At 61.8% G+C, this 24022-nt stretch overlaps 1 protein-coding gene across 7 annotated transcripts; it reads left to right on the forward strand.

Annotated features, from left to right (window-relative positions):
- Positions 1-548: 548 nt before the first annotated feature.
- Positions 549-23277, forward strand: SNAPC4 (small nuclear RNA activating complex polypeptide 4). Of its 7 annotated transcripts, none has more exons than XM_043916377.1 (23): positions 567-603; positions 1287-1322; positions 1650-1790; positions 2676-2728; positions 3810-3977; positions 4088-4213; positions 4572-4650; positions 4978-5059; positions 5776-5880; positions 5961-6033; positions 6255-6419; positions 9443-9659; positions 9820-9926; positions 10018-10112; positions 11938-12032; positions 15696-15775; positions 16058-16459; positions 17191-17416; positions 17795-17865; positions 18355-18459; positions 19109-19136; positions 19669-21257; positions 21589-22674. In XM_043916377.1, exons 3-23 carry the CDS (start codon positions 1661-1663, stop codon positions 21781-21783), a joined length of 4191 nt encoding a protein of 1396 aa, XP_043772312.1. In that variant the 5' UTR covers positions 567-603; positions 1287-1322; positions 1650-1660; the 3' UTR covers positions 21784-22674. The 7 variants fall into 7 exon arrangements, 6 of the variants coding, with proteins under 6 accessions (XP_043772311.1, XP_043772312.1, XP_043772313.1 ...); XM_043916378.1 differs by lacking the exon at positions 567-603 and having other exon boundaries at positions 625-1322; positions 21589-21802; positions 22174-22674; XR_006343291.1 differs by lacking the exon at positions 567-603 and adding an exon at positions 23087-23277 and having other exon boundaries at positions 626-1322; positions 21589-22297.
- Positions 23278-24022: the final 745 nt, after the last annotated feature.

Consider the following 24022-nt stretch of genomic DNA (forward strand, 5'->3'; position numbering starts at 1 on the left):
CGAGCTGGCTGGGCAAGAGGCAGGGCACTTGAAGTGTTCCACAGTAAACGAAAAAAAAAACTTCAAGATGACAAGTCACACTGGCTTGACTTTGTTGACCAGGCGTCTCTGCCTGTGGATCTGAACTCCGTGGGGTCCGGTCCTGGGCTATCACGCGGGTGCTGGGTGAGCAGGGATGCACCGACAGCTCTGCGGCCCCATCGCTGGCTCACTCGAGGGGCGCAGGCTCCCACCCATCCCGGGACCCTGGCCGCGGAGAGGCAAATTGGCCTCCCCCACGTGGCCATGGCCAGGACAGCCCTCAGCACTCGGCGGGTTTTCTCCTCGGCTCCTCTAGCAAAACCCTGGGGACAACTCACAGAGAACCAGCACAGACAGGCTCGAGGGCGGCTGCAGGAGATCCGACCCCCGGGTGCCCTCGGATGCGCCCAGTCCCAAGGTTGGCCGCGCGGGGGCACCACCGGCCCGTCGAGAGAGCCCTGTCCCGACGTGCCTTGCGTTTCCGCCGCGGCCGTGGAGGCGGGACTTCCGGCCCGCGGCGACGTAATCGTGCGGCTTCCGGAAGCGTGTGCGTGGAGGCTGAGGGGCCGGCTGCGAGTCCAGGTGAGGAGCGGGCGGGGGAGGGCCTGGAGGAGGAGCGACTGGGGAGGGCCCGGAGGGCCCGGGGGTGGCGGGGGAGGAGCGGCGAGAGACGGGATGCTGGCCGGCTGGGGAGCGGGGTCCGCGCAGGGGCTTATCATCGCAGGGGTCCCGTGGCGGGCGCGCGGGCCGAGCGGCCGGGCCCCGCCGCCCGTCCTGGAAGCCTCGTTCCCGCCGCCCGCGAGCTGGGGGCGCTCCCGGTGGCGGCCCTGTTTGTCGCAGTGGAGGCCTCCGATCGCCTGCACCGGGGGGCGAGAGTTGGGGGGAGTTGGCCACGGGTGGGAAGGGGCTTCTGCGTGTTTTGGCCCCAGAGTCTGTGCTTGTGTTTCCCTGACGTTTCCGCTGCCGCCAGTTTATTCTCCCACTCCCTTGTTAGACGTCCCAGACTGTTGTTCCCAAAGGAAAAGAGGTCCCTGTTCCTTTCTCAGAGGCTTGTTCGGGCTCAGTCCCGAAAGCCAGGTGCTGTGCTAGATGCTGGGGCTTCAGCAGGCCCTGCCCTCTCGGAGGGGGCTTCCTCCCGAGGCTTTGAACCCTGCCAGCTGGTGGGTGTGTATTTTGTCTGGTGCCCGATGCCCTCTGTGACCAGCTCTGTGCTGGAGGGCGAGCGGCTGCACCTCGGGGTCATGGGCCTCATCCTTGTCTTCTAGTGACTTTGCCACCGCGCTCTCCTTTTGATGCACTGGGTAAGCAACTCACTCGTGGTTCCCTGGTGGGAAGACAGAGCAGGCAGCTGGTTGGTGGTGTTTTCCATCATTACCCCCCACCCCCACCTCCTGGTACTGGTTGCAGCCTCAGCGTGGCTGACAAGGCAAAGAGCAGAAGTTCACAGGGCCGTGGGGGTGCCACATAGGTCCAAGGCTCCCCAGAGATACCGTCGTCACACCTGGGCCTCTCGGAGCCCGGTGCCTGCTTTGGTCAGGCTTCCGCCGTCCCCCGCAGGGCTGAGCATCCGAGGGGCAGTCGGGGTTCCCGCGTGCTCTGGGCTTCTGACATCTCAGGATGTGTTGCAGGCGGCGGCGTCATGGACGTGGATGCTGAGAGAGAAAGGATATCCAGGGAGATCCAGCAGCTGGAGAGGATCCTGGACCCCTGCTGCTCGAGCCTCAGCATGGACGTCTCGGAGTCCAGTCTCGACTCGGATTCGGATGCAGGTCAGCGTCCACGCTTCTCAGTCAGAGCGGCCGTGTCTGCCCTTGGACCACGGTCAGCCGCAGTGCGTCACGCCGCTGGGTCTTCAGCCCTCTGGGCAGCATCACCACGCTCCCGCATCAGCCCCTGCCCCTTGGTGCCACAGGCTGTCCTGGGAGGGGGGCCCTGCTCTCCTTCTCAGGGGTCAGAAGGCTCCTGGCCTCAGCTTGTCGGCCGCCCCCCGGCTTGAACAGCCAGCCATAGCTGAGACCCCTTGGATCTCTTCCTGGTGCTTGGGAGGCTGCCTTCTGTCTGAGGCCCCTGCTGCCAGGGCTCCCCTTCTGCTCGCCCCATGTGCTTCCCGGCCCCAAGTGTCCCTCCCATCAGCTCTGGCCTGAGGCCTGCCTGCAGAGACCGAGCCCTCCAGGGCCCCAGCCTCCCCCCCTCCCCCCCGCTCAGGCAGCTACATGGGCCTTTTCTCACCTGGTACTGGGCCTCTGTGCCTGTCCCTTCTCCCTGTCTGGCCAGCTCCAGTACCCCCAGGACAGAGCTGTCTCACGTGACGTCTGCCCTGGTTGTCCCTGCGGTTCCTGTTCCCTCCATGCCTGGGGAAACGCCATGTTATGCTGACATCTCGTCTTTCTGGCTGATCCTGCCCTTGGCCCAGTGCCCACTGCACACAGAGGGCCATGCTCAGCACCCGCCCCGCCCCCGGGCATAGGCGGCAGGGATGGGAGGTCCACACAGCACGTGTCCCACCCAGGCCTTTTGTCCCCTGTGGACCACCTCACTTCAGCACCCCCCAGTCTGAGGCTGCCCTGGCTGGTTGGTCTCAGCAGCTGTGGGATCTGTCCCCAGCTGCGGTGTCCAGCGCTGGGCACTGACACCGTGTGCTTGCATTCCTGCAGATTCGCTGCCCGACGAGGACTCGGACTCAGACGTCGCTGGCCCACTGCTCTCGGTAACCTGTGGCCTGAGGTGGCCGTGCCTGCTGAAGCGGCTACACCACCCTGGGTCTGGGGAGGGGGCGTGCTTTGAACTCATCTTGGCTCTTCTGCGTTATTAAAGTACCATGGGTGTTGTCAGTCAAGAGAAAAGGGGTGTCATCAGAAGTACACATGTCCCTGGAGGTACCATCATCACAGCTGGGCATTCACGCCTGTCGCCTTCTCTTAGCTCCTGCCAGACCGACCTCAGCTGGACATGACTCGGGCAGGCTGAGTGGGCTGCCTGGTCCTGCCCCGTAGTCACCTCTCCGAGCCTCAGGGGCAGTGACAGCCTGGTCGGTGCATACGCGGCAGACCCTAGAACAGCAGCTGGAGGCAGAGGAAGCAGTCGGGTCTGCCGATGAGTGCCTGTCGTTTGTTTATCTTGTGTTTTTCTGTTAGTTTGGGAAACTTTTGTAAAACTGGTTTTTGTTTTTCCACTGAGTCAATAAACATGGAACTGCTTTCTGTCTGTAATAGCCGAGGGGCCCCCTGATAGGGCTTTACTGTAGTTCCGTAGCCTTTAGACTCGCCACCTTGGGGTGGACGTTTGGGTCAGCTCTGGTTTCAGTCTCGCCAGCACTGCGGGGCCCATGTTCTTACTCACCACGTCTGCCAGCAAACCTGGTGTACAGTGAGTCCAAGTTTTATGGGAGTTTTTACTATCAACAGTGAAAATTGGTCATTTCCTCAGTTTCTCACCTGAGGGGTATTCTTAGAGATGGCCTGTAAATTAGGTTTTTTTTTAATCATCATTTTTTTTCTTTGTTTAAACTTATTCGTTTTTGATTGAAGGGTAATTGTGTTACAATATAGTGTTGGTTTCTGCCACATATCAGCATGAATCAGCCATACGTGTACACGTGTTCCCCCCTCTTGAACCTCTCTCCCACCTCCCATCTAAATGAGATCGTTGTAAACTAGGTGACGTGTCCGGGCACTATGTGGTCCATGGTCAGGGTGGCGTCACACTCACCCAGCGGCCAGAACGCAGCTCACCTGGGGCCCTGCGGGTGCGCGAGTGTCCCTCACCTGCAGTTTTCTGCTTGTTTTCAGGAGGAAGAGAGGTGGGGTGAGGCCAGCAATGACGAGGACGACCCCAAGGAGAAGGCGCTCCCTGAAGACCCGGAGACCTGCCTGCAGCTGAACATGGTCTACCAGGAGGTGGTCCGGGAGAAGCTGGCAGAAGTCAGCCTGCTGCTGGCCCAGAACCGGGAGCAGCAGGTCAGGCGGGCCTGGCCCAGGAGGCGCCACCACCCAGCCTCGGGGACCAGGGCCCTGGGTCCCCTCCTCCAGTTGGCTGACCCACTGGTGGCCCCCTGTGTCTGCTGCAGGAGGAAATCATGGGCGACCTCGCAGGTGTCAAGGGCCCCAAGGTGAAGGATGGCAGGAGCCCGCCCCCGAACCTGTACCTCGGACACTTCATGAAGCCCTACTTCAGGGACAGGGTCACGGGAGTGGTGAGTGGCCCGCACTCTGCTCGCGTCCCCACACCCTGCTGTGGGCGTCGGAACTTTCTCGAATTCTTAGGAGAGTGTTCCCCAGCCTCGCTGAACTGAAACCCTGCCGTCTCCAGGAGGGAACGTCAGGGCTGCGTCCCTGGGAGGTAGCGGGTGGCCTCACCCCACGGACAGGCGGCACCGACTTGTCGGCACAAGGGCAGCCCCGCCAGCCCTGTGCCAGCAGGTGGTGTCTGGAGCCAGCCCCCAGGCCGTGCCCTAGGCCCGGGCGTCCGCACATGCTGGGGGATAGGGTCCCGAGACCCGGCGGGGGGCACAGCTGGCTCTGCCCGCAACGTGACCTGATGTTCTCCGACAGGGTCCTCCTGCCAACGAGGACACGCGGGAGAAGGCTGCCCAGGGCATCAAGGCTTTCGAGGAGCTCCTGGTGACCAAGTGTATGAGCCCCAGCCCAGCCGGCACCTGCCTGTCCCCCCCTCCCCAGGAGTCTGCCCCGACCGCTGGCCTGGTCACCTGAGGGCCTGCCCTTCCGCACCAAGTGGGGTCATGGGTCGTGTTGTGAGGGACAGACCAGGCCTCCCCCGGGCTCGCTCCATGCTCTCCCGCCTCGCCCCTGCTCTGGGCTGTGTGCTGGGGGCGAGTCCCGGGTGGCCTCCTCCAGTTTGTTCACTTCCTTGCCACGGGCTGGATGGGGTGGGCTGGGGGGTGTTGCTAACGGGGTGTGACCCTGAGTTACCCCTTTCTGCGTCCTCGTTTCTCCGCAGGGAAGACCTGGGAAAAGGTCCTGCTCAGGAAGTCGGTGGTGAGTGACCGCCTGCAGCGGCTGCTCCAGCCCAAGTTGCTCAAGTGAGTCCGGAGGCTCCCTGCCCTGGGGCAAGGCCAGGCAAGCTGGCAGCTCCATGGCTAGAGGCCCTGGTGGCCGCGCCCGCTGCCCTGCCAGCATCCCTCCCTTGCAGCGGGAGCAGCACTGCTCCTGGCCTCTCCCTCAGGTGGGACGTGTGAGGGCCGGCCTGTCCTCCCTGTGAGTCGTCGGCCTGGGCGGTCTCTGTGGCCTGGCTTAGAAAGAGGACTGTTGGCAAGATGGGTGTTCCACGTGTGCTGACAGGGTGGGGTCTCCCGACCACGCCGCAGCACCTGGGGTCAGGCCAGGGGTCCCCAGGGCCACCTCCTGGCTTGCGTAGGTCCGGGCTTCTTGTGGGGGCAGTGGGGTCACGCCTCGGGTCCTGCTCGGCTCGTCCTGGAGGCGGTTGTCTCTGAGGGTCAGCACGTCCAGGGATCGGACGACGTGCTGGGTGCAAGTAGTGTCTCCGGTGTCAGCACTGCCGTGTGTGCCGCCCGCGTGCCCGTCACGACACCTCACGCAGGGCTGCTGCTTCCTCTCGGGGTTTGTTTGCGGTGGGGGTCAGCCTTTGGAGCCTGTGCTCCCCAGGGCTGTGCCAGGCGGCGTGCTGGCAGCTGACCAGCTCTGTAGGCTCCTGCCCAGATCCGTGAAATGGCCCAGCCAGCCGGCCGCGGGACGCAGCATCGCCGTCAGTCCCACAGGCGCTTCTCCTGCCTCACAGGCTGGAGTACTTGCAACAGAAGCAGAGCAGGGCCGCGAGCGAGCTGGAGAGGCAGGTCCTGGAGAAGCAGGCCAGGGAGGCGGAGAAGGAGGTGCAGGACATCAAGTGAGTGATCCTGCCGGGGCGGGCGCGGTCCACGGGGAGCTGAGGGCCAGCGTGACCCCGTGCCCCCACCCTCTCTGCAGTCAGCTCCCGGAGGAGGCCCTGCTAGGTGACAGGCTGGACGGCCATGACTGGGACAAGATCTCCAACGTCAACGTGAGTCCCAGCTCCCAGGGCGGGGCCAGCACTGGTCATTGAGGTCACGATCTCCGTGAGCAGCTAGGCCTGCTGGGACTCCCTCTGGTCACGCGCACGTCCAGCAGTGTGGATTGCTTTGGGGCCTCCCCACTGGCATTTCCCGGCAGCCTGGACACAGACCCCACTCTCCGCGGCCCGGCCACGTGGACAGGTCTGTCTGTCTGTCTGTCTCTCTACAGTTCGAGGGAGGCCGCAGCACGCAGGAGATTCGCAAGTTCTGGCAGAACTATGAGCACCCGAGCATCAACAAGCAGGAGTGGAGCGAGCAGGAGGTGGCCCAGCTGAAGGCCGTCGCAGCCAAGCACGGCCACCTGGACTGGCAGAGGATCGCCGAGGAGCTGGGGGTGAGGGTCACGCCGCGGCCAGGGCCCGCCCTTGGAGCCGCCAGCGGGTCTGCTCTGGCCACTCGGGAGGGCGGCTGGAGGAGGTCAGAGGCTGCTCGGACCACACCCCCTCCTGCGGATGCCCCAGAGCAGCCTCGGTGTTCCGCCCGCTCTGTCCCCTTCCCGAGCCTCACCTCCTGCTCCGGAGTGTGCTCTGGTGGTCTGGGAAGACTCTATCCAGTTCCTTTGGTTTTGTTCCTTCTCGTCTCCTAAGGCAGGGACTGAGTTCTCACTCTCAACTCTCTTTAATGAAGATGGTGTTTAAGGCCCAGTTTTCTGAGAACAGCGTGGTACAAAACATCTTCTTTTTATCGGTTTTGGAGTGACTATAGCTTTCATTGTCTTTTTGGATCTTAAGTTACGTAGAAGTATGCTGTATCATTTTTAAACAGTGAGGTTTCTTAGAAACCCTTTTATTCTTCAGTTTGAATTTTATGGCAGTTTTTAAATTTATTCTCGTTTTATTTTTTTGGCCACTTCACGTGGCACACAGGATCTTATCTCCCCAGCCGGGGGTCAGACCTGCACCAGTGTGGAAGTGTGGAGTCTTAACCACTGGACTGCCAAGGAAGTCCCTAAAATCTCTTTTTAATTTCTTACTTTTGTGACCAAGTGTATGGTTGCAGCAAACTCAGCTAAACTTAGCAAAGCCGTTTAAAAACGAAAGTGCGTCCTCTGTCCTGAGTCCAGGGGCCCGTGTCTGTCCCGAGTCCAGGGGCCCGTGTCTCTCCCGAGTCCAGGGGCCCGTGTCTGTCCCGAGTCCAGGGGCCCGTGTCTGTCCCGAGTCCAGGGGCCCGTGTCTCTCCTGAGTCCAGGGGCCCGTGTCTCTCCCGAGTTCAGGGGTCCAGGAAAGTCTGTTAGGTAGAGTTTGTTAAATCCACGAATTCTGCTCCGAAGCAGTTGTGTTCATGCGACTAGGCTGGAACCTGGCGTAACAGCGCAAAACAAGTCCTTCTGTCCTTTGTCTCTGATGGTCTTGCAACTGCATCTAGATACTGTGCGGCCCAGCGCGCATGCGTTTACTCACTTGGTGAATGGTGCTTTAAAAAGTCACTTTACCCGCCGAGTCCTGACGACGGGACCCCCAGGGAGGTGCTCCCTGTGTCGGTGCTCCCGCAGCATTTCTCTTGTATTTGTTCATTTGACTTTGGCTGCGTCGGGTCTTCCTCACCGCGTGTGCACTTTCTCGAGGTGCAGCATGCGGGCTGCGCGTTGCGGTGGCTTCTCTTGCTGCAGAGACGGGCTCTGGGGTGCATGGGCTTCAGTGGTTGTAGCACACAGGCTTCATTGCTGTGAGGCATGTGGGATCTCCCCAGATCAGGGATCGAACCTGTGTCTCCTGCATTGACGGGCGGATTCTTTACTGAGCCACCAGGGAAGCCCAGTTATTTTTAAAACTGTTTTTTTGTTTTGTCTTGGCTGCGCCGCGAGGCTTGTGGGATCTTAGTTCCCTGACTAGGGATCAAACCCATGCTCCCTCCAGTGGAAGCGCGGCATCTTAACCATTGGACTGCCGAGGAATTCCCAAGGCTGGCTTTTTTTTTAAAGCTGTTTTAGGTTCACAACAAAGCCTGAGAGGAAGGCACAGGGCTTTCTCACACGCCCTCTGCCTCCACACATGCACAGCCTCGCCTGTTACGAGCATCACTCACCAGGTGTAGCTTTTTTTTTGTCTTTTTTACTAGGGATAGATCTACACTGACTTGTCGTGGTTCTCATCAATGTGCATTTAAGGTTCCTCCATGTGTTTTCATGGCTTGATGGTTCTCTTCTCGTTCACACCGATTGATAATCCATTGCCTAGATGGGCGAGAGTTTTCCATTCACCTACCGAAGGGCATCCTGGATGCGCTTACAGGACTTGTCAATTATGGGTGAAACTGCCCTTAACACCCACGTGCAGGTTTTTGGTGGAGGAATGTTGTCATCCCTTTGGACAAACGCCTAGGAGCACGACTGCTGGACCACATGGTGCAGGCGTGTTTACTTTGTGAGGCGCCAGCAGGCTGTCTCCAAAGTGGCCGCCGTTCTGTGCTCCCACCCCTGGCTGCTGCGTTAGGGCTCTGCATCTTGGCCGCTCTTGTAGGATCTCGGGTTAATCCGCGTTTTCCTGGACAACTTGTGAGAGGGCACTTCCCCCACGCGCCTGTTTGCCTTCCATATGTTGCCTTTGGTGACGTGTCTGTTAAGGTCTCGGCCCAGTTTGTGGTCGAGTTGTTCACGCTCTGACGTGGAGTTGTAAGTGTTCTTCATGTGATTCAGGTAACCGTCCATATCGGGTGTGTCTTTTGCAGGTATCTTCTCCCAGTCTGTGAATTGTCTTCTATTTCTCTTGCCATCGTCCTTTTAACTCCAGTGAAGTCCAGCTTAGGAACTCTTTACTTTACAGATCGTACTTTCGATGTCTCAGAGGCATCGCCCGCCTTCGTGCTCTGTAACCAGAGAGCTTGCTCTGGGAGAGAAGACACTTCACGTCACCAGGGGGCTCGTGGAAAACCCCTTTTCCACAGATGAGTGAGGGGCGGATATGCACAAAAATGTTTACAGTGGGCCCGCGGTGCTCCGTGCTCGGCTGGAGTGCAGCTGGAAGCTGGGGGGCCTTCACCTCAGAGCTCTCCCTGAGAGGGCGTCCCTGGACAAAGGCGCCACCCCAGGGACTCTCCAGCACCCCACCCCAACACGTGCACCCCTCAGCCGCCTCTGATGGGGGCTTCAGAGGCCGCCTCAGGCCGCGGCAGGGCCGCGGCCCGGCCTGTAGCGCAGGGCGCCTTCGCCACAGACCTGGCTGAGCGGGGGCCTCCCCTGGGAATCTGCGCTTGTGGTGATTGTGCTGTCATGTCAGGGAGGTGCTGTGACGTTTGTGGACACGCTTTGATGAGCTGATGTCGGGGACCCTCTTTAGTGGCCCTGGGCCTTCTGTCAGGGTGCTCTCCACCGTCCCCTGGAGCGGTCTGGTAACCCCCTGCCCCGCTCTCGGCCCGCAGACGCGCCGCAGCGCCTTCCGCCGTCCCCCGGGGTGGCCCGCTAACCCCTGCCCCGCTCTGGCCCCGCAGACGCGCCGCAGCGCCTTCCAGTGCCTGCAGCAGTACCAGCAGCACAACCCGGCGCTGAAGCGCAAGGAGTGGACGGAGGAGGAGGACCGCATACTCACGCGGCTCGTGCAGGCCATGCGCATTGGCAGCCACATCCCCTACCGGAGGAGTGAGTCCCGCGCCTGCCCGGCGAGGCCCTGGTCCCAGTTGGTGGGGCGGGGGTGGTGATATGTCGTCCAGGCCGCCTGCAGTCAGTTCTCTGTGGTCAGCGCGGCTCCTCTCTGGGTGACCCAGGAAGCGCAGCGCCAACCAGCCCCCTCTGTCTGCAGTTGTCTACTACATGGAGGGGCGGGACTCCATGCAGCTCATCTACCGCTGGACCAAGAGCCTGGACCCCGGCCTGAAGAAGGGGCTCTGGGCCCCAGAGGAGGACGCGGTACGTCTGTGGGACTGAGGACTGGGGCCTGGAGTTCGGGCTGGCCTGGGGTGGGCAGGTTGTGACTGGCTCCGCTCCTGTCTTCCTGCAGAAGTTGCTACAAGCAGTTGCCAAGTATGGGGAGCAGGATTGGTTTAAAATCCGGGAAGAGGTGCCAGGTAGGAGCGATGCCCAGTGCCGAGATCGGTGAGTGGGACAGCTCTTGGCAAAGGAAGGCTTGCTGGGGCTGCTTCTGGGTGGGCCACCAGACAGGCAGAGAGACTGGCCCAGGGTGGCCTGCTGGTGTGGGACGAGGGTGTGGCCTTGGGGCGTGGAGGACGTGGATGGACCCGCTCAGGAAGCAGGGTCGCTTCTTTTGAAGCCAGACGTGTGCACGGGCTCCGCTGGACGTCCTTCAGGATCCGCTGGTGGCAGTTTCCCTGGGCTTTTTTTAAACAGCTTTATTCTATAATTCACATATAAACCATTAATTTAAAGTAGATAGTTTTGCAGGCTTGGGTGTATTTCTTGAGCTGTGTAACCATTATCATAATTCTAGAACATTTTGATCACCCCACAAAGAAAACACTACTCCTTACCAAAAAAAAAATTCAGGAATGAACCAAAGGGACTTCCCTGGTGGCCCAGTGGCTAAGAGTCTATGTTCCCAATGCAGAAGGCCTGGGTTCCTTCCCTGGTCAGGGAACTTGATTCTCCAGGCCACAACTAAGACTCTGCACAGCCAAATAAATGAAAAAACATTTAGGGGAAAACAAAGAACACATAGTGGACTTGAATGCACGTTTCTCCAAAACAGATGCATAAATGGCCATTGAGCACGTGAAGAATGGTGACATAGTTGTTATAGAAATACAAGTCAGAGCTACAGCACGATACCGCTTCACACACTTTAGAATGGTTCGTGTTTTGTAAAAAGGAAATAACAAGTGTTGGAGGGGATGCGGAGAAATCAGAACCTTTGTACACTCTTGGGATTGAAACGGGGCAGCCACTGTGGAAAAGAGTTCAGGGATTCCTAAAAAGGTCAACAGAGAATTACCGTATGATCTTGGAGAAGGAACTGGCAACCCACTCCAGTATTCTTGCCTGGAGAATCCCACGGACAGAGGCGCCTGATGGGCTACAGTCCATGGGGTCGCACAGAGTCAGGCACGACTGAGCGACTTAGCACACCATGTCGTCTAGCGATTCCACCCTGTACCCAAAACAGTGGAAACCAGGGACTCAGACGTTTGTCCGCCCCTGTTCACAGCAGCACTGGGCATAGCGGAAGGAGGGCGTGACCCCAGTGTCGGCAGGTGAGCAGGTCAGCAAGGTGCGGCTCTGACGTGTGGACACTGAGTGAAGTTCTCACACGCGTTACACCCTGACCGAACCTCGAAAGCACACATCTGTGTGCATGTGCGTACTCGTTCTTCTCAGCTCTGCCTACAAGTGAAATCATTAGGTTGTGTGGGGATTCTGTTTAACCTTTCAAGGAGTGACCATTTTCCAAAGTGGCTTCACCGTCTTAAATACATCCCCCCCAGCAGAGCAGGAGGGTCTCTGTCTTCCATGTCTCCGCCCGCACGCACTTCCTTTTTGATTCAAGCCACCCCAGTGGTGTGAAGTGGAATCTCACTGCGATTCTGGTTTGCATTTCCTGAAGGGTGTGAGCGCCTTTCTCGTGTGTTATTTGGCCATTTGTGTGTCTTCTCTGAAGAAATAGCTATTTCTGTCCTCTGCCCATTTTTAAACTTGAGTTAGGGTGCTTGGTATATTCCAGGTACAAGTCTCAGCAGACACATGATCTGCAGACCCCCTCTTCTAATCTGTGGGTTGTCTTTTCACTTTCTCGAAAGTGACCTTTGAAGCACAAAGGTTTCTAGTTTTGCACAAGACCAGTGTGCCTGTGTTTTTCTTCTGGTGCCTGTGCTCTGGGTGTCAGCTTAGAAACCGCTCAGATGCCAGGACCACGACAGGAGGGCGTCTCAGCTTCTAAAACATCCCTTTGTTTTTATGTCGCCTTCAGATATCTCAGAAGGTTACATTTCAGCTTGAAAAAGGGACGATGGAATCCTAAAGAAGTGGAGAAGTTAATTGAATTGATAGAAAAATACGGTGTCGGTAAGTTCTTATTTCTCTGTTCTTGTATTTTTTAGTTTCTCACATAGTGGCTTTAACATTTGCATTGTCATGAAGTGATCCTAAGTCTAGTAACCGCCTGTCCCGTTCAACGGAGAAGGCAATGGCACCCCACTCCAGTACTCTTGCCTGGAAAATCCCATGGACGGAGGAGCCTGGTGGGCTGCAGTCCGTGGGGTCTCTGAGAGTCGGACATGACTGAAGCGACTTAGCAGCAGCAGCAGCAGTCCCATACAAAGTTAGCGTAAGGTTATTGCTCGTATTCCTTACCTTGTGTATCACATGCCGTGGCTGACCTGATTCTGTAGCTGGAGATCTGTACCTCTCAACCCCGCCTCTGTGCTGTCCCACGCCAGCCCCTCCCCGTGGCAACCACCCGTGTCTGCTCTGTATCTGAGTCCGCGTTCTGTCTGTTCTGTGTGCTTTGTTTTTTAGATTCCACGCGTAAGTGAGGTCACACTTTCTCTGACTGACTTCACTTGGCGTCACACCCTCTAGAGCCATCCATGTTGTTGCAAACGGGAAGGTTTTTTTCTTTCATGGCTGAGGAATATTCTGTCGTGTATATGTGGAATATATCTTACTTGTTTTTCTTTGTTCATTCATCTATCAGTGGTCACTTAGGTTGCTTCTGCGTATTGTTGTAAATAATACTGCTGTGGACATTGGTGTATTAACTCCTCTTCAAATGTTTTGGAAAAGTCACTTGTGCAGCCATCTGGTCCTGGACTTTTGTTTGTTTATAGAGTTTTATTATTATTATTACTGATTCAGTTTTATTCCTGGTAATCAGTCTGTTCATAGATTTTATTTCTTCCTGACTCAGTCTTAGGTGAGTGTACTTTTCTAGGCATTTATCCATTTCATCTGGATTGTCTAGTTTTGTTTTTTTTTTTTTGAGTACAGTGCTTTGTAATGATCTTACATTGTTTAGTTGCTGTCATGTCCACCTCTTTGCGACCCCATGGACTGTAGCCCACCAGACTCCTCTGTCCATGGGATTCTCCAGGCAGGAATACTGGAGTGGGTTGCCATTACCTTCAAGGGATCTTCTTGACCCAGGGGTCAAACCCACCTCTCCTGTGTTGTAGTTGGGTTCTTTACCTCTGAGCCACCCAGGAAGCCCATGATGGTCTTATACGAGCCTTCACATTTCTGTGGTGTAGGTTGTAACTTCTTTCCATTTCTGACTTTGTTGATTTGGGCCTTTTCATTTTCTTTGATGAGTCTGGCTAAAGATTTATCAATTTTGTTTATCTTTTCAAAGAACCAGAACTTAGTTTCATTGATTTTTTTTTTTTTAATTTTTAAAATCATTTTATGTATTTATTTAGGCCGTGCTGGGTCTTCATTGCTGCATGGGCTTTTCTCTAGTTGCGGCAAACTGGGGGGTCTCTAGATGCAGCGAATGTGGGTGTCTCTGGTTGCGGCGTGCAGGCTCCTCACTGAGGTGGCTTCTCTTGCTGTGGGGCACGGGCCTCGGTAGTTGCAGCCGTGACCTCAGAGGTTACAGCTCCCAGGCTCTAGAACACAGGTTCAGTGGCTCCATAGCATGTGGGATCTTCCCAGGCCAAAGATTGAATCCATATTCCCTGCATTGGAAGGTGGATTCTTAACCTCTGGGCCACTTGGGAAGTGCCTATATGTGTCTATTAATTCCATCTGGTCTAACATGTTGTTTAAGGCAGTGTTTCCTTATTGATTTTTTTTGTCCAGGTGATCTGTCTATCGATGTAAGTGGGGTGGTAATGTTCTGTACTGTATCACGTTACCATCAACTTCATCTTCCCTAATCCTCTACATTTATTTCTCAGCATTAGGTCAGTTAGGTCCCCCAGTCTTGGCGAAGTGACCGTGTGTAGGAGCCATCCTCTGGGCCCAGCAGCAGTCTTCTCTGGTCACCAGAACGCTGTGCTCTGGGGGTGCCCCCGTGTGGGGTGTCTGGCAGGATTGACTGCTGAGGTGCTGCTGGCAGGCAGGGCTGGGTCCCAGCTCACTGGGCTGCGGGGCTGCACCTGGCACAGTGGCTCTGGGCCTCCTGGAGGGCAGGGCGGGCTTCCCACGGGGCTGCCGGCACACCCGGGGTGCGGGTGGGTTGTTGCGGGGCTCCTGCCAGCCGCTGGAGGGCAGGGCCGTGTCTCTGGAGTTGGGAGGCTAGAGGGAAGGTTCCAGAAGGGCACCCACCCGCCCTGGTGTTACCATGGCAGCCTCGGCCCCCGGCAATGGCTGCTGCCAGCGTCTCCACGCCAGGGGCGTCCTGCTGCCTCCCGCCTCCGAGAGGCGGTCCACGGCCAGCTGCATGTCTGCCCCAGGCACCTTCCAGACCACCGTCTCAGGTCTCACGTCAGACTGTGTGCAGAGTGGAGCCTCTGTCTCCCACAGCCCTCTGCTCCCGCGAGCGCCCGCCCTGCCGGTCTTCTCTGCGCGGCGGTGACTGTGGAGCGGCAGCGGGCGGAGGTGAGCGCGAGGTCTTGCCACTCGGGGCTCTTGGCACCCTTGGTGAGTTCCGGACAGCGTGCTGTCCGGGTTTCTCGCGGCCCTGAGGTCCTGGCTTGCAACTGGAGGCTGTGGTTTGCTCTCCTCCCAGGCTGCCTCCCCGGTCATGGGCCCTTCTGCTCGTGTTTGTCTGTGTCTGTTTTGGCTCTGCCACGTGGCTTGTGGAATCTTTACTCCCCCACCAGGAACTGAGCCCCGGCACTGGGCTCAGAGTCCTGACCGCCGGGCCACCAGGGGATTCCCATTCCGCCTCATCTTTTTCTGTCCGTCAGCTCAGCAGGTGGTGGCGGTTGTTTGTCTTATGAACTAACTCAGATTTATCACAGGGAATTGAGGGTGAAGATGCATGGAAGGAAGGGAAGGAGCACAGCTCGTCTCCCATCGCCGGAGGCGGCCTCTGGGCTGCGGCTGTCCGGCCCGTCCCCGTGCGGGGCGCTCTCCTGGAAGCCGGCTTGTTTAAGCCGAGTCTTTCCGCTTCATTGAGCAGCCGTGTTTCACTTCGCGATATGTCGCTCCCTTGTCTGTTACCAGTATTTCTCTCCATCTCTACGCGTCCTGCGTCCTCGTCTTCCCTCCATAATCACACATACTTTCTTGAGCAGGAGCGCACGGGTTACTCACCCGGTCTCTGGCGACGGACGTCTGCTTCTCGTTTTCCATCACAGGTGGAACGGGCTAAGCGTTCAGTAGCTCTGTCCTTGGTATGTTTATAACATCTCCTTAAAGTGGACCCTGAGATGTTGCACGGCCAGGTTTGAGGGGCCTGTCACACGTGGGCCGACCGCCCCGTAGAAGCAGTGCCCGACTTGTCGTCCCACCCGCACAGTGTGGAAGAAAAGGCCAGATGATCTGAAGCGTCTGCCTTAGAAGCCTGGGCACACAGCTATTCTAGGGCCGTTTCACAGAAGCAGGGATGGCTCTTGAGCCACAGTTGTGTGTGTGTGCTAGAACCTGCCCGCGGGGTTGGTCGTCCGTGAGGCGGACGCCAGCCTGTGGTCACTGCTCGGGCTGGGGAGCAGCGCCGGAGTTTGACGGAGCCCAGTGCAGCCTGTGGAGGAGCCGCCAGCACGCTGCGGAGTGGAGGCTGCAAGTCTGCGTTGTCAGAGCCCATCTGTAGGAAGTAACATCCGCGTTGTTTTGCTCTTGTAGGTCACTGGGCAAAAATAGCCTCTGAACTACCCCATCGGTCAGGCTCCCAGTGCCTGAGCAAATGGAAGATCATGGTCAGGGTGAGGCTTTACTAAGTCGGCCAGAAGGGGTCCCCACCCCCAGGGGGTGGGCAGTGTCACCCCAGGCAGGATGAGGGGACGGCACCTGGGGGGCAGGAAGGAGCGACATCTGGTCCGGCCTCGGTGTCTCTGCTTCCAGGTGCCCGAGCACTGAGAGAGACCTGGCCTCTTCGTGGGGGAGGGGGCGGGGGGGGCGGTCCAGCCCCCGCCCCTGGCTCCCTGCGGGCGCCCCTGCTCCAAGCCTGCCCCTGGTTCCCCCTCACTGGAGCCCTCCCTCCACAGCAGCGGCAGCGGCAGGCCCGGCGGCGGGCCCCTCGCAGGGCGCGCTGGAGCCCCAGCAGCGGGAGCAGCAGTGACGGCAGCTGGGAGGACTCAGAGCCCGAGGAGGCCCCGGAGGACGCCCCGGAGGAGGACCCGGCGGGCAGCCCGGAGCCGCTGCCAGCTCCGTACGCCGTGCCGGACATGGACCTGTGGGTGCCCACCCGGCAGAGCCCGGAGGAGCTGTGGGGAGCGGGCACTGGGGGCTGCCCATGCCCTCCCGAGGGCCCCAACACGGCCACGGCCACGGCCCCAGCCCCCGCAGGGCAGCTGGCCTCCAGGGGGCGGAGCACCAACCCAAGGAGCATCAGGTGCCTGTGCCCGGCCATCGCTCGCCGCTGGAGCTCCGAGGGGCCACCGGGCGAGGTGGGTGCATGGGGCGGCATGCCCCTGCCTGGGGGTCGCCGGGGCTGCGCCCAGTGGTGGCAGAGGCCTCCCCACTGCACGTCACAGCACCCACTCCTGGCCCCTTCCGCAAGAGCTGCCCTGGACAGCGGCTGACTCCCTGGAGGCCAGCCCCTCCGCCACCGCAGCTTGCTTGCTTTTTCTTTTTCTTTTTCCCCCACAGCCTGTGGGATCCTGGTTCCCTGGCCAGGAGTTGAGTCCAGGCTTGAGCTGTGAGAGCGCAGAGTCCTCACCCCTGACCCTGCCAGGGCATCCTCCTGCTTATTGGCCCTCAGCGCCCCAGGGCAGAGCTGTTGGATGGTCTTAGGGACCCACCGCCCTCCTCTGAGGCCGCCTCACTGCAGAGGGTGTTTTCCCCACAGCCCTTGTGCAGGGCACTGCGGGGCCCGGGCAGGGAGCTGTGTGTGCGCCCAACGGTGGCCAGCCTCTCAGGGTGGCTGTTCAGGGCGCCCCTGGGGCTGGGGCCGCGCGTGCTGAGGACAGGCCCAGCCGCTGGTGCCAGCCGCAGTGCCCTAGGCCGCCAGGATCACCCCCACCCCCGCCACGCGCCTGTCTGCTCACCCTGCCCCTCCCGGCCTGGGCGTCTCCCCGCCCTCTGGCAACCGGTGGGAGTAGAGGATGGTGCGGGTGGGCACGTGGCAGCCCCAGAGCAGAGCCCAGCCCATACCCCAGAGGCCTCTTCCTCCCCACAGCAGGAGAGGCCTGGCTCAGCCCCGTGGCCCGGCCCTGGCGGCGGCAGCAGGGACGAGGCCAGGCCCCGCGAGCGGCCACCGTGGGCCGGGACCGTGCAGCAGCGCCAGGGACACGCCCTGCAGTGGAGGCGCCTGGAGCACAAGCTGCTGGCGGCCGTGAGCCCGTGGGTGGGAGAGGCCGGCCTGCTATGCGCGCGCCCGAGGCCCGCCGTGCGGCCGCGTCGAGGTACGGCCCGGGGTCCCGGGAGGGGGCGAGGCAGGGGCCAGGGCCCTGCCCTGCCTGGGAGGGTGGAGGGCCAGGGGCCCGCGCACCCGGTGTGGACCTGCCGGGCTTTGGTTCTGCCTCCTCCCCGCGCCCCGTCTTGCTCAGCACGTGGTGGCCAGTCCAGGAAGGGGCCCGAGGCTCACCCTGGCGTTCCCAGCGCGCAGGCGCCCACAGAGGGGGCGTACGCTCCAGGGGGCGGGGGTCTCGGGGCTCAGGAGCGTCTGTCCGTGACCGCCTGCCAGCCTGCTCTTGGGGCCCTCACCCCCTTTGTGGTCGAGTGCCGCGGCCGCTGGCGTGGTGTCTCTGGGTGGCCCTGTTCATGTGCCCGTGTCCTCTCAGCTGATGGCATCAGGAAACAGCTGCAGGGCGCCCACTTGGCCAGCACCCCAGTGTTCGCCCTCTTCATTCAGGTGAGAAGCGCATGAGCACAACTTCTTTCTCTTGTCCTTTACTTTTTGGTGGAGTTTTGAAGTCTGCGGTGGATTCATGTCTCCAAGTCCAGGCTTTCTAAGGCTGTGGATCCTTGAAAGAGGTCCTTCCCAGGCCTGTGACTCTCGGCAGTGGAGACAACGGGGGGGGGGGGCAGCCTCAGCGTGTCCCTGCCACTGTCCTTGTGTGGGAGGGCCTGGACATCCCGCGGGGCTGGGCCGGGGCAGGGGAGGTGGGCGGCAGGCAGCCTGGAGGACCTGAGTCGAGGCTGGGGCGGGAGCCACATGGCCACGGTCTCCAGGACTCTGCGGCCCGGGCCAGGCCCCCAGGTGTCGGGCAGCTCTGCGAGAGCCACTGTAGTCAGTGCAGGCCTGAGTCCCTCCACGGACAGCCTTGTGGGGGCGGGGGGGCCTTGGGACGGCAGGGGGCCTCCCGTCACGCGGTGCCAGCCGTGCCCCTGCACCCCTCAGCTGTTCCAGATTGACACGCCTGGCTGCGTGGAGGTGGTCCGAGAGAGGAAGGCCTGGCCGCCTGCCCTGCTCCAGGCTGGGGCCTGGGACCCGCCGCCCCTGCAGGTGAGGACTGAGGGTGAGTGCCCGGCTCCCCAGGCGCCCGCCTCCCTTCCCTCCCAGCCAGTGGGGCAGTGAGGCGTTCCCGGGTTCCTGGAGGCTGGGCCAGCCCCGAGAGCAGCCTGTGCCCATTGCCAGGAGAGTCTGCGGGTCTCTAGGGTGGGCCTGGGACCCTGAGGGCCCCTGAGGCAAGTCCAGGGGGTGCAGAGCTCCGCAGGCACCTAGGCTTGCCTGGCTCCCTGGCTGTCCCTGGTGCCCTACCTCCCCTGGGGGGGCAGGGAGCCGTTAGGTGCCTGCTGCCCTGGGCACTGGTCCCTGGGGTGGCAGCCGGGTGCCAGTGGCCAGGTCCTTGGATCACGTCCCTGAGCTTGGTCACTACTGGAGGAAATGACAGAAGAGTGATGCTGGTCGGAGGACCAAACATGGCGCTGTGGTGCCCCATTCAGGCCTGGAGCCCCATACCCTCCCACCTAAGCAACTGGACCTCCTGCCTCTCCTCCTGAGTCTCCCCACCGACTCACGCTTTCCCAAGGACGCCTTGGCATGGTGTCGCGGGACAAGGGGCTGGGCAGCCCCGTGTGTGGCGGCGAGAGGCGGCGTGGGGAGGCGTGGGGGTTGCCCTGAGGCGCTGACTCCGTTCTGCCTTCTCTTCCAGGAACCCTCGAGCGCCCACAGCGCCCCAGGTACCGCCCACCTGCCCCGCCCTTTGTCTGGGTGGTTTGTGTCTAGGCCTGTCCCAGGCTCTTAAGTTCTAGCCTCTTGTGGGGGTCTCTGAACCCCACCTCAGGGGTGCCTGGCTGGTGTGAGCGGTCAGCCTTCCCCAGCCAGCCAGGAGCAGGGGCTTCCTCTGGGCCCAGGCATCAGGCACAGCCTCTCCCGCCGGCGGCCACCTGTCCCCACACCAGCAGAATCAGGCAGTGGTCCCAGGTCCTGGGAGGTGACCGCGAAGCGCAGGGTGATGGTGCCGGCAGTCTCTGTGAGGGTGTTGAAGGTGCAGGGCCACTGGGGGCTGGCCTTCCCCCCAGGCCCGCCCTGGACGGGGCAGAGTGTGGGGGCTCGGGGCACCCTCGAGGTGGGGTCTGGGGATGTGCAGGCAGACTGACAGCCCTCAGCCCAGACGCAGCCCCAGCAGCCGCCCCCGCCCCTCGGGCCCTTCCCTGGGACGCAGTGCCCATTGCCGGACGCGCCTCAGCGTGCGTTCTGTCCTCCCCCTAGGCTGCCTCACCCAGAGCGTGCCGGCCCAAGGGGCCGCGAAGCAGGGCACCTGTCCTGAGGTGGGCAAAGGGATGCAGGCCTGCCGCACAGCGTCCACGCACCCAGCGCCCGCCCCGGCCCCGTGCAGACCCCGGCCCAAGCCCAAGACGGTGTCTGAGCTGCTTCGGGAGAAGCGTCTGCGGGAGGCCCGAGCCAGGAGGGCTGCGCAGGGCCCCGCCATCCTCCCGGCCCGCGTGCTGGTCTCCTCGCCCGTGGTCTTCCAGCCGCTGGCCCCCCCAGCCGCCCCAGTCCCCAGCGCCATGCTGTCCAGCGCCATGCTGTCCGGGCCTGGAGGCCCTCCGGTGACCAGTTTCACTGCTTCGGGCTCCTGGGCGCCAGCCAAGGATGAGCAAGCCCCGACTCTGCATGCCTTTGCCCTCGGCCCGGCTGCCTCCAGGGCCCCTGGCCCGGTTCCTGCGAGCTGCCCGCTGAGTGCTCTTGGACAGTCTCAGGTCCCTGCCACGTCCCGGAAGCAGGGCCTGCCTGAAGTGCCCCCCTTTCTGCCCGCGGCCCCCAGCCCCGTTCAGCTGCCTATCCAGTCTCTCAGCCTGACGCCAGCCCTGGGCACGCCCGCGGCAGCCAGCACCTCTCTGCCCGTCACCTGGGTCCTCACGGCACAGGGGCTGCTCCCTGTACCCCTGCAGGCCGTGATGAGCCTGCCAACGCCGACAGGGGCTCCTGACCCCACACAGCTGTCGGTGACTCTGCCACCCTCGCCCACTGAGACCCCAGCCAGCCGGGGTCCCGGGTTCCCTGAGCAGAGCCACCCTGGGCCGCCAGCAGCCAGCACAGACTCGGAGCCAGAGCTTCCCTGCAGGACGGAGCCCTTGAGTGAGAGCCCCGCAGAGGTGGCCGAGGCCTGTGGCCTCGCAGGACTCGCCTCCCCTGGGGAGGCCCTGGCGGCTGGGGAGACATCTGCACCCACGACTCCCTCCCAGGAAACACCCCTGGCCCACCACCCGGTGACCGGGCCCCCTAGCTCCAGCCCACCACCTCTGCACGGGGCCCCAGGGGCTGCCTCAGGGCCCCGGGAGCCCCGGCCTCTGGACCTGGAGGAGCCCCCGCTCTCCTGGCTGGGGCTGGGGAACGAAGCCCTGGACTTGAGCCTCCTTTCCCAGGAGAGCGAGGCCGCTGCGCGGGAGTGGCTGCAAGGGCAGCGAGGGGTGCCCGCGCCCGCCCCGGGGAGCCGGCTGGCCTACCAACCGCCCATGCTGTGCAGCCTGCGGGCGCTGTCCGGCCTCCTGCTGCGCAAGAAGGACTTGGAGCATGGGGCCGCAGTCCTGGCGCCCGGCGGGCCGGCCGGTGCCCTGCAGGCCTCGCTGGGGCGGGTGCGCGAGCGGCTCCGCGACAGCCCGGCCTACCTGCTGCTGCGGGCGCGCTTCCTGGCCGCCTTCGCCCTGCCCGCGCTCCTGGCCACCCTGTCCCCCCGCGGCGTCCCCACCACCCTGTCGGTGAGCACCGGGCCGGACCCTGAGACAGACAGTGACCAGCTCGACCCGGAGGAGCCAGAGCTCACTGACAGTGACGGGGACACTGGGGACCCCGCCCAGGTAGGCTGTCGTGGGCCCTCACCCCCTTTCCCACGGGGCCCTCACCAGCGGGTGTCTAGCCCGCCCAGAGTGGGGCGGGGGCAGGGGGAGCAGGGGGAAGTCATGGCGGCTGACCTCAGGAGGAAGAGACCACACCACGCTGCTCTTCGCTCGCGGACTCGGCAGCGGGAACCTCACAGCCAGCATGGGGTGGGTGGGTGGGGGGTGGCCTGCCCCAGTGGGCAGCCTCCTCAGTGTCTGAGCCCCCTGCTGCACACGCACGCCCCGCCTGCGCCCTGGGGAGGTCTGTCCAGGTGTCCAGCTGCGGAAGCCGTGCCGCTTTTGTTTCTAGACAAGAACCTGGATACAGACACGGGAAGGAGTCCCTGGTCCCCTCAGAACACGGAGGGCCCTCGGGTCCCTTGCAGGCGTTGACCCTTCCAGAGAACCCCCCGGAGCAGCCCATCCCCGTCACGTGGGGGTGACCACAGCAGTGAGGCTTGCTGCTGGATCTGTGGCCCCCCACGCCCCCCACAGCTCGGCCTAGCCCACTTCCCTTTCCCAGGGTACGGCCTTAGGAGTCTGGAGGGTCTTTCAGGCTGAAACAAAGGGCAAGCTCTGCTGGCCTCCGGATACTGAGGGGAGGAGACCCGCTGTCCCCAGCGGCGTGGGCAGCTTCCCTCGGGCCCTGCCCCCTGGCCTAGCTGGGGGAACCATGGTATAGGAGGCTGGCTCTCGGGGGGCTGCTCAGCGGGGATCGGAGTCCCCAAGTGAAGGAGGGGTCAGCAGGAAGTCAGAGCCCCGTGTGGCCCCAGGAAGACGGCATCTCCCGTCAAGCTCCAGTGGGGACACGCCCGAGGAGCTGCCCGCTCCTCCCTGCCCTGCTGCCCATCCATCTAGGCTGGAGGGTCACTCTCGTCCTCTGCCTGGACTTTAGGGAGCCCCGGACCCCAGCCAGGGCTCTGCCCCTTCCTGCCCAGACAGCCCCGACGACCCGGACGTGCTGCAGACACGGCGCTCGAGGCACGTCCGCAAGCGGCGGCGGCTGCAGTGAGCCGCAGGTGAGTGCCCAGGCTCCCCAGCTTGCCCTGGCTGCGGTGCTGTCGTGAGGGGTCAGGCGTGGCACATGGGCCTCCCCTCACCCACTCTCTCCTCCCCGGCTCCACATCCCCACCTTTACCGCTGCCTTGCGGCCGGCCCCCTGTGCCCCGGGGCCTTGGCACCACCGGCCCTCTGCCTAGCCCTGTCCTCTTCCCGTCTGCAAGGCCTGTCCCTCCCTTCATTCGCCTCTCTGCTTGGCGGTGCGCTGCTCAGACGCCCTCCCCTGCTCTTATAAGACTGCGTCCCCTTCCCGGGGCCCGGCCGTCCTCATGGTGCCTGCCCTCCCCTGACACCTGACGTTCACCCGTGTGGGTCCAGCATCTCTCTCAGAATGTGAGCCTTTGGGCAGGTGTAGGGTCCCCTGTGACCAGGTTGCCGGCACCAAGTAGGCACAGCCTGGTGGGTCTTCATGAACAGACTCGGGCCCAGGAGGATGTTCACAGAAGCAGGAACTGCGGTCTCTGAGCAGCGTGGACGTGCTGCGGGAGGTCCTTAGTCCTGGAGTGGACGGATGAGGGCGGCGCACGGGGCCCTGGGTGGGTGGGGACCACAGAGGGGCCGCCTGCACTGGGCCCGCTCAGGCTCCAGGGCCTGTCCTCCACGCGGCCTCTCCGCGGACCACAGGTGGGCAGTACGCCTTGCTCCTCCCTGCCTGGCCCCCCGAGGCAGCGCCGCACCTTTGCCTTGCCACCCATGGGGTCCAGCTGGGACCGGAGCACCCTGTCACGACGGTGGTTTTAACATTCTAGGACTGCCCAGGGCCGGCCAGCCAGTGCAGCTGACAGGCAGGGGGCCCGTGCTGGACCTGGGCGAGCCTACCAGGAGGAACGCTCCGCCAGCAGTGACTGCATCGTCCCAGCTGAGCTGGGCCCCTAGGGCACCCAGAATGCTGGAAGGAATAAAGAAATGTCCTGTTTGTGATTAAAAGCAAAGCCATGGACTCTGTGGTTTCATCAAGTTCTGCACATGCTGGCAGTTGGCCAGCTGGGCCCTGGGGTCTGCAGAGTGGAGCCCCTGACCCCAGGGCCTCTAGGGCCTGGGACGGGGGAGGAACAGGTCTGCCCGTTGGGCAGAAAGGCTGGGGACTGGCTCTAGGCAGAGGGCGGCCCACACCCACCCAGGGACTCGGGGCTCTCCTGGTGCCGCTGTGGGTGGGGCGAGCCCACTTCCTCTGCCGTCCAGACCACACAGGCGGGTCCCAGAACCTGTGGCTGCCTGCTGCCCACAGGCCCCCGGCAGCCTGCACGGCGGCCACGGGCCAGCGCTCCTGTGATTTTGTGCAGGCGTTTCTTTGGCAGGAGCCTCGTGCCCTCTCTGGCCCTCCGTCTGAAGGAGCTCAGGTTTGGGGGTCTGGTTACACTCTCCGAGGCTCCGGGTTCTCCCGGGGGCTCTGTTCTCACACACCGCTTCCTTTTGCATTCACTTATCATGGGAGGTTCCCACGCAGAGAAGCGGGGCACGCGCTCCCCAGACAGCAGTCCCCGGGGTCGCTTGTCTCCCCTTCCTCCACACCCAGACCCCACAGGTCGCACGGCCATGGGCTGATTTGCCCACCCGTGTGCACGTGTTGGTGCCCAGTCCGCAATTCACCAATTCCACTTTTCCTTGTGACTTTCTCTGACTTTGGGGGTTAGGACGTTTGTTATTTGATTCCCAGATTAATTTTCAAGCACACTGTGAGGAAG

The sequence above is a fragment of the Cervus elaphus genome, chromosome 11 (genome assembly GCF_910594005.1).
Source record: "Cervus elaphus chromosome 11, mCerEla1.1, whole genome shotgun sequence".
NCBI classification, from domain to species: domain Eukaryota; kingdom Metazoa; phylum Chordata; class Mammalia; order Artiodactyla; family Cervidae; genus Cervus; species Cervus elaphus.